The sequence below is a fragment of the Phodopus roborovskii genome, unplaced genomic scaffold (assembly GCF_943737965.1).
Source record: "Phodopus roborovskii unplaced genomic scaffold, PHOROB, whole genome shotgun sequence".
Lineage (NCBI taxonomy): Eukaryota > Metazoa > Chordata > Mammalia > Rodentia > Cricetidae > Phodopus > Phodopus roborovskii.
Genome location: NW_026126418.1, coordinates 32,311,956 through 32,328,704, shown reverse-complemented (window position 1 = coordinate 32,328,704; position 16,749 = coordinate 32,311,956). Strand labels below are relative to the sequence as shown.

The following is a 16,749-nucleotide window of genomic DNA, read 5'->3' as shown; positions in this document are numbered from 1 at the left end:
CAGGATATACATAAAAAGCCAGCTGTTGTGGCATGACCTTCTATCCCAGTGCCAGGGGCAGAGAGGTAGATAGGTCTCTGGTGCTCACCGGTCAGTCAGCCCAGCCTAATTAGTGAGCTCTAAGCCAGTGAGTAGTATTTGAGGAATGACACCCGAGGTTGTCCTTTGGCCCTCATATACATACATGCATGTGCTCATACACATACAAATACTTATGTGTACATGCCAATGTACCGAGTATTGTGCATTAGTAACAAAAAAAAAATGAAAAAATGGGCCTCCCACAAATATAATCCACAGATGCTTCGCTCAGTTCTAGTAAAATTCTGTATAGGGACTATGCCTTTCCTAGTAGTTTGAGCTTATGGTTATTCAATAAATATCTCTAAGTTGGAAAGATTAACTTAGCCACCATCAGATTGTCACACTAGCAGTAAAAGGAACTAAATTCAACTTTTTCCCCTTTTCTTTGTTTTTACTGTTCTTTGAAAATTTCATACATGTATGCAAAGTGTTTAGATTATATCCACCCCCATCAAATTCTCTTTCCCAGTTTGCTTACACACACACACACACAAAAAAAAAAAAAAAGACTGTAACAGAGTTTGGGTGATACTTTGGCATATTCTTTCATGAATTATGAACAAGCATCCTGATAAGTCAATCTAGTTGAAGCTATTGGCTATACCACACTGTAGCCCATAGGGCACGGGTCTTTTCCAGTTATGAAAGTATTTGCTATTTAGCCTGTAGCCATGGGATGCACTGATGTGAAAAGATCTCTGGCATAGGCTGAAGTGCTCTGCAAGTCCCCATTCCATATGTGTCCTTGACATGTTTCCGTCTGGTAGAGCAACTCCAAGCCTTAGGACAGTTCCAGCCTCCCACATCCTGCTTCATTCATGGAACGGGGATGTTTGTTTAAGCCCCAGGAACCCTGTGAGGACAGGCAAAATAAGTCACCTGGCTATTTATGGTTGTTTTGGAATTTCCGATGGTAAATTATCCTATTATCCTACTACTGGCTAAGGCTGCTCTGGTAGCTTGTGAGTGTCGGACAGGCCATGGTTCCAAGGCCCTGCTGTGGGGTATTCATCCAGTCCTACCTGCCATGCCCCACGCCAAAGAAGACAACACCAAATTGTACCAAGTCCCCCTTAAAGCAGCTAGTAAGGTAGAGTGGATTGTTGCCAAGAATTGATTTACAAATTGGCTGTGGGGCTCAGCATCCTTGGACACGGAGAGCCTCCTCAGAAGGCTGAGGAAACTGTCTTCCTCTCAACCTAACCCTCCAGAGGAAGCCAGAGCAGCAGGAAAGCTGAGACGAGAAGACAGACCAAAAAGACTAGGATAATATTGCTTCCTTTTTTCATTTCCTTCATATCTCCCACGCAGCTGCTGCCTTCCTTTGAGATCAGTACATGGACTGAAGACGATGTGGTAAGCTGATTCTGTTAATGCCTCATAGATCTGGACAGGAAGCCAGCAAATTTGGCCTCAAGTTTGGTAAGGCAGTTAAAGAGAGCTGGGTCTCACCAGCAGAAGTTAACAAACTCCTCATTTTGCTTAAATAAATAATATAAGAGTGATTGAAAATAGGGACTCAATAGCAAAAGCAACTAGCTCTTCAAATCTTATGAGGGTTCAAGCTTCCTTACTGGCTGGGAAAATACCCCAGAATATAGTAATACCAATGGCACGATAAAAGTTATACTGTATTATATAATATATATATACATATATACATATATACATATATACACACACATATACTCCATGTACATTATAACATATATATACATACATACTATATATGTGTACGTATATATATGTATATATATATATATATATATTCTAGAATATAGTAATACCAATAGCAATAGCAAGTTAAAAGCTACGATTCAGGATGCCAAATACACATACTTGAAAAAATTCAATTCTTAAACTTTCCTACAGTGCCAGCAGTAGACTTGAGCATGGAGGAGAGAGACCATGATGGGCTGGCATTTCCTGCACAGGTCCCCCTCCCACCTCAGGCCTGCTCATTAACTGGCGATGCCTAACTGCCTTCCTCACTCTGGCCTTCCCCAGGAGGAATGGACAGAGTGCACCCCATAATCTTACATCCCAGGAGGCAGGGTACTTAAGTCCACAGCAAGGCTCCATGCAGCTCTGGGTAGACTCCCTGAGGAGCAATCCCAGGTAGCCAGTTCTTTCTCCATATCTGCTTCCTTAATGGCAAAACAATTTTGAGAACTACTGATGAGAGACTTCGGGGACCCGTGCCTGTCCAGGTCCATTTTACAAGCTCAAGGGCATCATTAAATGAAGAAGAAAATGAAGATGAAATGCTAGCTAGCCCTAGCAAGGATGGGCTCCACCCTAGGGAGAGAGACACCCCATGCATCTCAAAGAAAAGTCCTGATTAGGAATTCCAGGAGACCTGTTCTAGACCTCAGCCTGGTGTGGGGCAGGAGCATGTCCCCTCTGCCCTTTGTATTTTTATGAAGTGAGCTTCCTTCTGCTTTAGGCAGCTGCATGGGCCCCACAGAGTAGTCAGGCTCTAGCTTCCTGTTTCTTCCCATTCCCTGAACACTAGAAGCTGAGCCTGCAAGCCCTGGCCTTGGATATAATAGCTTCCTCCCCAGCTACGAGGGTGGCCCATCTCCTTTGAAAGGAAATTGATTTAAAAGAACTGAATTCTAGGAGCTGTTTTTAGTCTTTGCTACAAGATTAAGTGACTCCTGTGCCATTCAGCTAAAAGCGCCTTGTTAAGGGACCCAGGGAACCAAAGTGACTGAGTCTGGCCTCTTCTGTGTGTGTCTTCTCCAAGGTAATGTTAGGCTACCTGTAAACAGATGTCAAATGATATACAAGAACAAGGGACCCCTAGGGTGTAACCACCTCACTTGACCATCTTTTACATGGCCCCCAAATGGCTGCCATGGCTGAACAGGCTAATGGGGGTCCTCATTCTGTCCATCTCTCTGTCCACTGCTGTGTGGTCCTTGATACTCTTACAGATACTGAAATAAGTATGGCAGCTACCAGCACGTGTAGTGGAAAAGTACTATAGGAGCTCCTCTAGGAAAGACATAAGCTCTGGCCCAAGAAAGTCTCTCCACTGCCCCGTGCCCACTACGGGAAAAATGTCTATCTTCAATTTGAGAGCTTGAGGCTTTAAACCTCCAGAGAGAACTCTTTCATCTTCCCCTTGTGGCTAAGTTAGAGACATCTGAATCTATTGGGAACTGTTTTCTTGTTGAGAATGGCTACTGCCTGTATGTGACCCTCCCGAACCATGTGTGTCCTCTCTTCGCAGTATTTTTGGGTTCAGCAGCTCGTCAGAAAAGGCAAGTGAAGCAAATTACCTTCGTATTTACAGAGTTAACTTTGTCGGGCTATGATTTATCCTCACTCCCTGCCTTCTGCACGTCTCCGCCAGGTGACTCTTCAGTAGAGATGAGTGGGTATGCAACCTTGTTTAAGGAAAACAACATCACAGGCAAGCGGTTGCTGCTTCTGGATGAGGAAGATTTGAAAGACATGGGCATTGTCTCCAAGGGACACATCATCCATTTTAAGGTACCTGGCGGGCGAGTGTCAATAAATCAACTGAGCGTGTGCAGTATGGTGGGCCATGTGTGGGCAGATAGAGATGACAGCATCACAGTGTAGGGCATTCGGTGCTGAAATACCTCCAGGCTTGTCCCTAAGTAGTTTCCACACCTGTGCCACCCCATTCCAACCTCAAAACCCCACAGAAGTTACCTTGATACAATGAATGGTGTAATACCTCTGTACTGCCAGGAAGCCTCTAGTCTAGGGAGGAAACACCTGTGAGAGATGCCACAGAGGAAGATGCTGGGCTGAGGGCCAGCTTCTGGAAGGAACATTAGGCAGGTGAAGGAATTGCACTGGAGGTGTGTGAGGGCAAAACACAGCCAGAGGAAAGGCCTGGGGCAGGAGGAAGCTTAATGGGTCCCCGAGGACTGCAACTAAGACAGGGTCACACCTAGAGCGTGGCTACCATACCCAGGACTAGCGGGAGGCCATTTAGCCCACTTAAAGCTGGAGGGTCTAGACATTCGTGAGAAATCCTGCAGGAGCCTGGAACTTGTGCACAGCCCAAGTGAACTCAAAGCGACTGCCACCAGTTAAGTCACAGGACATGCACAGTCTTGGTCATGCCAAAGTTGCTGTGTGCGCCTCTGAAGCCTGAAGTAGCATCAGAAATCCTAACATCCCCCCAACCATTAATCCTGAAAAGTTTCAGACAAACCCTGTTTCCATTGTTGTTGCCATTCTTTCTACAATTTAGCCCAGATCTGGGCTGGGGCTGGTGGTACATCACTGAGGTAGTAGTATACACAAGTTCTGCACCAAGCCCTGTATAATTTCAATTAATCAATTAACTAATGAGTGAAACAGCTGCCCAGGAACCAGAGCTTTTTGTTTGACTTTTCAGATAGCTACTCAAATATAGTAACATATCCAGAACAACAAACCACAGAAACAGAATATTATAATGAGTCCTTCTTTGGACCAGGTCCTGAATAATGACACACGGAGACTTTTTTATTAATTGTGAAAGCTTGTCCTTAGCTAGGCTTGTTCCCAACTAGCTCTTTGGGGGTGGGGCGGGAAACAGTGGTGTTTTTTGTTTTGTTTTCCCTGTGGTTTTAGAAGCTGTCCTAGCACTAGCTCTTGTAAACCAGGCTGGCCTTGAACTCACAGAGATCTGCCTGCCTCTGCCCCAGCTAGCTGTTAAAACTTAAATTACCAGGGACTGGAGAGATGGCACAGAGGTTAAGAGTACTGACTGTTCTTCCAGAGGTCCTGAATTCAATTCCCAGCAAGCACATGGTGGCTTACAACCATCTATAGTGAAATCTGGTGCCCTCTTCTGGCCTCTAGCCTGCAGGCAGAACACTGTGTATATAATAAATAAATACATCTTTAAAAAAAAAAAAAAAAAAACTTAAATCTTAAATTAACTCACTTATATTAATCTACATTTTACCATGTGGCTTGTTACCTCTTCTCAGTACTGTATGTCTGACTTCCTCTGTGTCTAGCTGGTGAATCCCCCATCTCAGATTTTTTTCCCAGAGTTCCTCTTTCCCCCAGAAGTCCTGCCTATCCTCTCTTGCTCAACTATTGGCCATTCAGCTTTTATTAAGCCAATCAGAAGGTGCCTTAGGCAAGTGAGGAAGGACAGAGACACATCACACAGTTTACAAAAAGATTATCCCAATGGAATATAGGTGGTGATTGCCAGTGGGTAGGACAAGGAGGGGAAGGGTAGTGATTGTTTAATGAGTGCCATAGTCCCTTGGGGTGATGGAAAGTTTGGAACACACTGGTAGGAAAAGGTTGCATAACCCTGTGAGGGAAACACTTGGAAATGGCTACTTTTATGGTATGTGAATTTCGCCCCATTAAAAAATAATACAGGGCAGAGGAAATATCTCAGAAGGTAAAGTCCTTGCCATACAAGCATTAGGACCTGGGTTCAGTCCCCAGGACCTGAGTAAAAATCTGCAAAATCCAGGCATGGTGCTATGCATGTGTAATCCCAGTGCTAGGAAGCAGAGATGGGCAGGTGTCTGAGGTTTCAGAGCCAAGCAACCTAGCCTACTAGCTAAGCACCGGGCAGGGTGAGACCCTGACTCAGGAAAACAAATTTCCCTGAGATGGGGAGATGAAGGAAGAGGTGGTGGGAACTTGTTCTACTGGTCCAATGTGTACTCTTGGGGCCATTGGCATGAATGGGCTTCGATCTAGGCCTTTGAAATGCAAGCCCATGGGCACTCCATACCAGAGGTGCTCTCCTAGTCTCTGCCACAATTGTCTGAGGCTCGTGAGAGAGGCTGTCCTCCTTCCTCCTTCTGTCACTAAGGAAGGCACAGTCATGGCGTATTCTGAGTCTCTCAACCTAAGAGGAGGCAATAGGACTGCAAGCTGGTGCAGGGTAGCCACCATCATTTTCCTGTCCCCTCCCCAACCCCAAGCCTGTCAGCAGCCTTCTACCCGAGGCTCTGGGGAAGGAGACCATGTCTGAAAGAGAACTAAGTGTCCATAAGTGTTCCTTACATTGTTGGTGGTTTCATTTTGCTATAGAAAAAAAAAATCATCTAGTTTTCCTGGGTTGGGATTGTTAGTCTGTACATGATCATTTCCAGGAAAGCTGAGTGATGGCTGACGAATCCTCCAAGCCTTGTCCTCTAAACCAGTGGTTCACAACCTTCCTACTGCTGCGAACCTTTGATACAGTTCCTCATGCTGTGGTGACCCCAGCCAGGAGATTACTTCATTGCTACTTCACAACTGTCATTTTGCTGCTATTATGAATTGTAATGTAAATATCTGATGTGCAGGATATCTGATATGTGATCCCTGTGAAAGGGTCATCACACCACACACACACACACACACACACACACACACACACACACACACACTCCAAATAAAGGGTCCCAGCATGCATGTTGAGAACCACTGATCTAAACTGTCCTCACTTAGTGTTCCTTGCTGGTTCCTGCTGAGGCTGCAGCCTTCCTGGTGGCTTCGCTGGTCTGCTGCTATGCCTAGTTGTTTTCCCAATTCCCCTAGGACAGCTGTACATACGCTAAGCACCAGACATTGACTTGCCTCACCCTGCTCAAGTTTGAAGGACAGCTCTGTTAGTTGCTTTCTCTGAGGTTTAACATCCCTATCTGGCTTATTGGGTGTTTCATATCCAACATCATTTCAATTTGGCTTTTCCTCATTCATCTGCTTAATTGAATTATATTTTCATATCTTATATTGACTTCCTATTTCATTCATCTCTTAGATTTTGTCCTGAGTTGTCTGAGCATAGTTGTAATCATTCTCTTCTGAGATCGTTCCCCCTGGGGTCCCTTATTACCCAGTAAGCTATTTTTGGAGGAGACATGTTATCCTGGATTTTCGTTTTGTTTCTTTTCTTTCTTTTCTTTTCTCTCCTCCCCACCCCCAGATTTGCCCATTTGGGATTAGTTGGTTAAGTAGGCGTCAGGCCTGGTGGTCTGGAGACTGCTTACCTGCTGGCACCAGGAGAACTGTGAGTAGGGAGTTTAGGGCCAGGGAACCTAGCAGGCCTTACCTATGGGGCCAGGAGCTAGATGGATGGTGGTTTACCATCTGTCTCTAAAGTAGTCTCTTGTCCTTTGAATGATGGCAAACTACCATCTCTGCATGTGCTTAACCAATGATAGATGTTAATATCCCCAAGATATTCTATAAACTACATAAAGAGTCTCTTATTTGGTATGCTCAGTAATTTTAACCATCTTTGGTATCTTCAAAGCATTAATTAGGTCACTTGATTTTCTCCTTACAGTCAGCTATTGAGAAGCTAACCCACGATTACCTGAACCTGTTTCACTTTCCCCCACTAATTAAGGTAAGTGAGGTTTCCTCACTGACAGCTAGCTACTTTTATTGGCATAGGCACCTGCCATGTACATCCACACCCAACTTTTCTAATGTCTGGAACTGTTGTTTGAAGTGAAATTTAATTACATCTGTCCAACAAAAGACCCTTTGATGACTGTGATCTATATAAAATACACACATTTGTTCCCCACACCTTGAAATATTAACAACACATTCAAGATAATAGTACCCACACTAACATTGTAGGTGAAGGCCTCTGGCCTCATGCCTGGTTCTAGAGGCCTTTAAGTTACTAAAGGAGCTCTGGGTTGCCACTTACCCTGGGGGGTGAAGGGGTTGGGAGTGTTATTTAAATAAAACACTAAATAGCAGTACCCTTCTTTGTGCATGGGAATGTATCCCAGCAACCCCTGCAGATGCCTGAAACTGAGATTAGCACCAATCTTTATATATACTGCCTTTTCCTGTGCAAGCATGCCTGTGATAGAGTTTAATATATAAACTGGGCACAGTGAGAGAATAACAATAGCCAGTAATAAAATAAGTATAACAGTTTACTTATTAAAAAGTTATTTTAAAACTTGTGAACCGTTTACTTCTACAACTTTTATTTAACAGTTTTGGACCAGAGTTGACTGCAGGTAACTGAAACCATGGGAAATAAAACCATAAATAAAAAGGGACTACTGTAATTAACATACAGTTGTTAATATAGCCTAGGGGTATGTGACACACTTCATTATAAAATTAGCAAATGTTTGTAGTTAATACCCAGAACTGTACTAGCTCACCAATAGTCACGGCTTCCCATCTCTCAGCCCTTGGGATGCTGCAAATTTCCTCTCAGGAAAGAGTGCATAAATACCTATAATACTCTGAAGCTCTCAGTCTGCACATCTAGCATGAAGTGCACAGTGCCAGATGCATCCAGAGGGCCACACCCTCTGCTCAGAAGAGCATGAGAGAAGCCATCCAGCAAAGTTCTCAGTAGTTACAACTGGTACCTTAATCTAATCATAAAAGTTCAATAAAAGATCAGAATGGGAAAACCTGTTGGCACCAGGAGCTAGGGGAACTGCTAACGTGTAGGCAGGGGTTTCGGGGCTAGGGACCCTGTAACAGTCAGAACCAGGAGTGGGGCTAACCAGGAAGTGTGTGTGGGCTGAGCAGTTGGGGCCTGATGGGCTCTTCCCTGTGGCAGAGGTAAGAAGGCAGGGGGGGGGGGGGAGTAAAAAGTACCTGCTTTACATGAGAAATCAAAGCGAAAAGCACCATCTCTAATAATAATATCTGCTTTTTCTATTTTAGGATTCAGGAGGGGAACCTGAAGAAAATGAGGAAAAAACTGTGAACCTTGAACTTGTTTTTGGTTTTCACTTGAAGCCAGGAACTAGCCCACAGGTAAGGTGTTTCTAATCCTTTAGGTATTTTTAGTCTGTAACTCGGTGGTTTTATTCAGCAATCCCCACCACCTGGTAACTGACTCAGAATAAAAGTGTAGACTTAGGGCTTCATAAAGCAGAACCTAGCTGACAGGCGGCCAACTTCCTTGGGAATCCAATCTACGAAATGTCAGTTTCTGTCAGTAAAAAATACTGGGGGCGACCATCCAAAGTCTCATGGTCACACATAGCAAAGCACAGGCGGTGTGAGTTTTGGCAATGGCTCACTCTGCTCTCTGGCTCCTGGCTCTTGAGATAAGTAAGAATAAAACCACACCAAGAATGGAACGGAGGCAATCGGAGTAGCAAGTCAAAAGTGATAAAGACTGCTGGGCGGTGGTGGTGCACACCTGTGATCCCAAGCATGTGGGAGGCAGAGGCAGGCAGGTATCTGTGAGTTCCAGGCCAGTCTGGTCTACAGGTGAGTTCTGGGACAGCCAGGGCTATTACATAGATAAAGCCTGTCTTGAAACAAACAGACAGACAGACAGAAACCCTAAAAACAAAACTCTAAAGTGACGAGGACCCACTGGGGCAGTGCTGTGAGCCCCGGGACACCTGAGAGAGAACTGATGAGACTCAGCACTCACTGGAGATGGGCGAGAGGGAGGAAAGGAGAGGAGCCAGGGCCGGGACAAAGGTTTCTAACTGAGCAGCTGCATAGATGGTGTTATAAAGTAACATCAAAAGGAAACTCTATTGTGTGGGTGGCATGCCAAGGTGCCAAAATCATAAGGAAGTAACCGGCATGGGATTGATCAGGAAATGCTTTGGAGAAGGCCAAAGTTTTGAACAGGAGCTTGAAGAGGTTGATACCTGAGTATAATGAATAAAACCCATTTTTAGAGACTTTCTGGCTCTCTTTAACTATTTTCTGAGTGCCATTTTACCATTTCCCTGGCATTTATGTCAGATGTACGAGACCTGATGTTGTCATCATTGATTGAGAAACAGATAACAAGACCAAGTGTGTGACTAGCCTGGGATGAGGTGACAACAGATAGAGCCAAAACCTGTGGCTTGGTATTTGCTTTCCATTGTATATGTGCTAACTCATTAAAGCCGTCTCTAAACTGAAATAATAAAACAGTCACAGAATCTATAGCACCCCATTGTGTCGCTCTGTACCCTAAATAACAAAGTACTTCTTCATAAGCATGCTTTGAGTGGAAATTATAGTTTATATGAGAAGTCTTATTACCTTAACATTTATAGTCAGAACCCATTAAAAATAAAAAAAGAAGACTTCCTCAAAAACCCCAGTTAACTGGGTTCTCATAAACCTACCTTTGCAACCCCTTCCATGACTATAATAAAAACTTCACGGGAGACACTGGGATTCTGAAACCCTCTCCAAACTCTTTGCTTGAAGTTACTTTTTCTTTCACATGTAAATGAGAAGAATGTTTCAACAGGAGCCACTGGGAATAATGTGTGACAGTGATTCCTTTCATGAAAAGAGGGACAACTTTTTCTCTTCGCCTTTGAGAAGGACTGTTGAGCAACTGTACCCTAAAAGTGGTCTTAGTCACCTTTGCTTTGTTGTAACAAAATGCCAGACAGAAATGACCTAAGGGAAGACAAATGCATTTTGGACCATGGTTTCAGAGAATTTCATTGCATTGTGGTGGGGAGGGCATGTGCATCGGTTCAATTCTTAACAGGGAGCTTGTGGTAGGGACTGCTGACATCATGGTAGACCAGAAAGCAAAGAGCATGATGGAAACAAGAGGTCTGTAGCTAGAGGCTTTTTTGCATCCTGCCCAGTCTCACAGTTGTTTATAAAATAATCACTCAAAGGCTTAATATTAATTATAATTGTTTGGCCAATGGCTCAGGTTTATTACTAGCTAACTCTTACATTTAAATCAATCCATTACTATTAATCTGTGTATTGCCACGTGGCCTGTGGTTTACCAATATTGTTCTGAAATCTTACTCCTCTGGCAGCTTCTGGCATCTCTGCATACTCTGCCTCTTTCTTCCTGTATCTTTGCTTGGATTTCCCACCTAGCTATATTCTGCCCTGCCATAGGCCAAAACAGCTTCCAATAAAACATCAACCAATAAAAGCAACAAATATTTGGAGCGTACAGAAGAACATCTCATATCATTTCCCCTTTTCTAATAAAAAAAGAAGGTTTAACTTTAACATTGTTACATATAACAAAACAGGTATCAAGCAAGAATTAGAGTTTTAATGTCTATTTGTATTTGGCAACAATAAAGAAAATACTATCATCTATTCTATCTTTGTGAGTCTAAAGTTTCATATCTAATTTCTCTTTTATCATAACTAAGGAAAACTAAATTGTAACTATCTAGTCTTCAACCCCATCAAAGACTCCTAAAGGATATATTACCTAAGTAAACAGGAAGTGCATTGTAAGGAATTTCCAAAACTCTAGAAATGACAGAGATACCTGGCTGCCTTGACAGTAGTCACCCAAAGTTGTGCTGTAATTTTGGGGCATCCGTCTTCAGCCTATTGGCCCAGAGTGTGTGACAGATTTCTCAGTGACGCAGGAACCCTGAGAGACTACCCTTGTTTTGTCACTTTCCTGTGGGTCCTGAATGTCCAGTTTGTACAGCATACAGTCAAGCAGTCCAGGCAAGAGCAGTTTCTTGCCCAAATGGCTAGTCTTGCTACATTGATGGCAAACTCCATAAGGAGCTTCTTTAATGCCCATCATCCTCTTGAAGTAATTGGTGCTTCCAGGAGCAGATGTGTCTCGCTTTCGAGAAAAGTCAAAGTTCTTAAAACATTTTAAATGCCATATTCTGTAGGTCTTTGAAGTTTTGAAGATTATCTATCCATCTGAAATATATCTCTGCATAGCTAGAAAACCTAACTAACTTTGACTATTATAGATGACTATTAACTTATATTTCTTAACTATCATTACACTTTTAAATGAGCTGCATGAACATAATACTTTAACCAAGAGTAGAAATACATACAGTATAACAAAATTGACCTTAATTTTGTGTCAATAAACCAAAATCTATACCGATGTAAAGTATTTTGAGATTAATGGTTACTTTTTGGATTAAAATAGATTTAAAGTAGATTCAATAAACTACCATTTTCTCATCATGTCTATATTATATTCCCCTTTTTTTCTTTAGAAAGAAATTTACTATGATCATTAATAATTTATAACCAACCCCCTTGAATGAAAATAAACATTCATAAATAATATTTTGGGAATTTGGTTGTAGTTTTCTATACTACTTCCTGTTGATTGGGGGCATTGGTAATCTTATGGGGATCCTGAGAAAATTTAGAATTATGGTGAAGTCCTGACTGGGGTACTTTATGTGGTTGGTGTGGCTCTATTTTGTTTGTGATCTAACAAATAAAGCTTGTCTGAAGATCAGAGTACAGAGCTAGCCACACTAGTTACCCATAGAGGCTAGGCAGTGGTGGTACATACCTTTAATACCAGCAGTTGGGAGACAGAGGCACAGATCTCCGTGAGTTCAAGGCCACCCTGGGCTACACTAGATTGATCCAGTCTCAAAGAGAAACAGAACTCACCCCTTTGATCCTAGCACTAGGGAGGTGGAGATGGGAAGTGATATGGCTGGGTAGGAAGAGGGGTATAAGGAAGAAGGAAAGAGGAACTCAGCATTTAGTTTGAGGATTCATGGAGAAAGGCTCTTGTCCACTTTGGTCTGATGATTTGGTAGAGATAAAAGGTCTCTCTAGTGGCTGGCTCCTTTACTTCTCTGATCTTTCAGCATTTACCCAGATATCTGACTCCAGGTTTTTATTATTAAGACCAGTTAGAATTTATGGTACAGGTTGGTCCATCTCAGCCTTGAAGCTGTTGTGGATGTTGAATCACATGGACCATTGTTTCAATCGGAGATCTTTCAGGGGGTCTGGCTCAATCAAACCATATTAACCTAGAAGCAATCCACAGGTTCTCATCATCTGTGAAAACAAAAGCAGAATCTCTTTTCCAAAGCAACGTATCCTTAAACCCAAATTTTGAAGTCAAGATATCTTTTAAAAATGTGTTGATTTAACTTAATAGTCCTCACAATCAAGTGTCTCTCATCAGTTAGCTCATTAACAGTCAAAAATTAGAAGAAAATACAAAAATATACAAAATCCAGATTCTGTGTATTTTCCATCTTTATGTGGCTTATTGTAATTTTTCATTATTCCTATTTCAAGGACCTCATTCTATTATCTTTAAATTATTCTTTTAATCTATGACTGTTTCTGTCCCACCCCCCATCCTCCTCAAGCCTATGTACATTTTTTTAAACACACTGTGATCTGTTTAGAGGGGGTTTTGGTCTGAAACTGCCTTTATTGTATATCTGTAATCTTTTTTTTTTTTTAATCACTATTTTAAACTGCTAAATGGGCATGGCTAGGACCAAAGAGTGGCTTTGGCTGCTGGCTCTGCCCTTTTCAGCTTCCCAACATGATGGAGGTACCAAAGGGAGTCATGCTTATCCACCCCCACACACACACACACACACTGGGGTTCATGCTGCCACCAGGTAGAGTGCAGCCAGCCCCACAAACCTTTTTTGTTTGTATAAGTGAAAGCTAGCTATGTCACACAGCCTGCTGCAAGGCTTGGCGATGCCTCTGTTTACCATGGTGGGAATTTGTCACAGTCTTTCTACCACAGCTTGAATGAGAGACACAACTAGAAAGTTGGTTTTGGCTCTGCTTGTGTGTGGTTAGAATTCTTTTAAAAGCTTTCTTAAGCCATATGGAAATTTGAGATTCCCACATTTGGTGCCAAATGTAGCCAGAGGCTTTTTTGCATCCCACCTGATCTCATAGCCACTTATAAAATACTCAATCGGAGGCTTAGTGTGGCCAATGACTCAGGCTCATAACTAGCTAACTCTTACATTTAAATTAACCCTTTTTTATTAATCTGTGTATTGCCATGTGGCCTATGCATGACTTACCAGTAATGATAGTGTTCTAGCATCTTACTCTTCTAGCAGTTTCTGGCGGTTCTGTCAACTCCACCTTCTTTCTTCCTGTACCTCTGCTTAGACTTCCTGCTGTGCTGTATTCTACCCTGCCATAGGCCAAAGCAGATTTATTCATTAACCAATAAAAGCAACACATATTTGAAGTGTACAGAAGAACATCCCACATCAGAGGCCAGATAATAGCCTTCAAAGACCCACCCCTAGCAACCTTCTTCTACCAATTAGACCTGACCTCCTAAACATTCTATAGCATTCCGAAAGAGAACTACTGGAGCTGGAGGGATGGCTCAGAGGTTAAGAGCACTGGCTGCTCTTCCAGAGGTCCTGAGTTCTCGTCCCATCAACCCCATAACTGTCTATAGTGGGATCTAATGCCCTTTTCTGATATAAAATCATACATGCAGATAGAGCACTCATATACATAAAATAAATAAATAAATCATAAAAAAAAAGAGGGAGAGAACTACCAACTAAGGAAAAAGTGTTCCAAGCATGAGCCTGTGCAGGTCATTTCAAGTGTTATACCATATCAATAACTTGAGACCTACCAAGAACAAAAATTAAAATGTGATTTTTATATACAAATAGCTACAGAAGGAAAACCCTTCCATTGTAAGAGGTCAAACTTTGTCCTAAAAATTTTGGGTTAAATTACTTTTCTTAGCTTCAGTCTTCCACCAAATGATACATGGCATGAGGTTGACTCAAAGAACCTTAGGAACCCATCCATGTCTGATGCGTGTGCCTTCACCAGGAGCCAAGATGGCTGCATGACACCTAGTCCATGACCGCTGTCTTTACTGCTGCCCCCTTCTGGAGACCCAGGATCTGCCAGACTCCAGCACAATGGACACCCAGGTCTTCAGCCACAGACAAAATGCCCCCTTTCGTTTCCTGTCCTAAAACAACCTATCAGGGAGGGGGAAAGGATGTTTGTGCCAGTGGTGACAATCAGATGAGAATGGGCCTTACTCTAAATCAGTGGTTCTCAGCCTTCCTAGTGCTTTGATCCTTTTACACAGTTCCTCATGTTGTGGTGACCACCAACCATAAAATTATTTTCATTGCTACTTCATAAATGTAATTTTGCTACTGTTATGGATCGTAATTTAAATATCTGGTATGTGATCCTTGTGGAGGTCTCAACCCACTGGCCGAGAACTGCTGCTTTATTTGATCACTTGTAAAGAGCAAAGTTGTTTATTTAAATACACACATATACATATACATATACATATACATATACATATACATATACATATACATATACATATACATATACATATGTTGTGACAATCAAACTGGGAGAGATTGGGTCTTCCTAAGCTTGAGCATCTCCCCTATTCAAGGCAGGAGATAGTTCTAGTTCCTCTGATAACTATTGCCACATCATACTTCTGACAGGCACTTTGCAAACATTTTTGATGCCGTCTTCTCAACCCAGCATGATAGGCGACACCAGCCCTGTATTAGCCTCTCCAGGAAGAAACCAAGGAGAGAAACGAAATGCCTTGTCCAGAGCCCCCACCTGGTCAGGGGCAGCTCCAGCCATGGCCTCCTTCTGGAAAATGGCATCATCCCCTCCGAGTACATGCATTGGTGATCAGTCGGATTTTGATCAGTTAATAGTATACTCTGGCAATTTCCCGTTTGTGTGAAGAATGCTTTTGTGTTTTGTGCTGTGATGCCTTCGGCTTGGTACAAAGGAAAGCAGCTTCTAGAAACGCAGACAGCTTCATGCACTCCCCAGGACAGCAACCACCCTTTTTATTGAAATATTCAGCTGCATAGAGTTTATTATTATGTCTCTTATCAGCTCACCAGTCAGGAATATTGGTGCTCAATTTGCCAAGGGATAAACTATCAAATCACCCAGCACTTTTCTCACCAAGCTCTTCAGAGACTTTGTGTCATAAAAATGCAAAACCAGAGTGAAGCAGGGACTACTGGGACACCGTGTGTTGCTTGTGAGTGCCAAACTGTCTGACTTTATCCCAGAGTCAAGAAACATAATGGAGGCTGTGTTCCTGCAGGCCTGAGCTCATCGCCTGCCATAGCAGAAACATCGCCTCCTCTCTCCTAGCTTTTCCTAACAGGGAACTGGGTGTGGGTCAAGGAACCCTTTCCAAATGGCCATCACCTCAGATTTACTGTGGAAGGGTCTTCTGAGGAGGCAGAAGACCTCTCCCTCAAGGCTTGCTGTCCCTGGAGGACTAGCCCTGACTTTCTTCCTCTTCCTCTCCACATCTTGTCCCGTGAGAACCTGGCCACTTCCACAGAAGCAGTGCAATGGTCCTACTGCTCCGGTTGCTATTTATTGGCCAAAATGCATTTACCACTGCCTCACTTGTATGGTACGGAGACCTTTATTAGATTACTTATAAAGTATTCCATTTAATAAACTAAACTAAATAACCGGGCCCTCTCTCAGAGTAGTATAAATATCAGAAACTGTTGAATAGAGATTTTTTTTAAACTATTGGGTAATTTTTGTAAATGGATAGATTAAAAATGGCTAAAATGACAGGGCCCCAAGAGGAGGATTCTGTGGACAAGCATAAAGCTAATGCCTTCTATTGACTTCAGAATAGTGAGAGCAGAGCCTTCCTCTACTCTGACGGGAATTGGATTTATTGTAAATTCAGTCTAAGGAAGTTCATGCTCAGTTATGGGGGAAGGGCTGTGCACCCAGACATGTACTTACATATTGAAGCTTGCAGTGGTAGAGTTCTAGAAGACATACAGGTGTTAGGGAGGAAGAAACAAGGACTAGGCAAACCATGCAAGGCTTCATTTGCAAAGGGAGTAAGTCCTAGAGAGCCACAGCATGACACAGTGTCACAGATTACACTACTGAATTGGAAGCTTCAAATTTCACAAGAAAAGGGAATCTTTTTTTCTTTTCTTTTCC

The 16,749-nt window shown here is 42.7% G+C and overlaps 1 protein-coding gene across 3 annotated transcripts in view; it reads left to right on the top strand.

Moving 5' to 3' along the window:
• Map3k20 (mitogen-activated protein kinase kinase kinase 20) overlaps window positions 1-16,749 on the top strand; it is a 152,461-nt gene that overhangs the window by 116,969 nt on the left and 18,743 nt on the right. For all 3 annotated transcript variants that reach the window (XM_051184475.1, XM_051184477.1, XM_051184476.1), the window contains exons 12-16: window positions 1,396-1,440; window positions 3,323-3,353; window positions 3,446-3,585; window positions 7,367-7,429; window positions 8,731-8,823. In XM_051184475.1, the coding sequence (XP_051040432.1) occupies window positions 1,396-1,440; window positions 3,323-3,353; window positions 3,446-3,585; window positions 7,367-7,429; window positions 8,731-8,823 (372 nt within the window). The remainder of the gene's footprint in view (window positions 1-1,395; window positions 1,441-3,322; window positions 3,354-3,445; window positions 3,586-7,366; window positions 7,430-8,730; window positions 8,824-16,749) is intronic.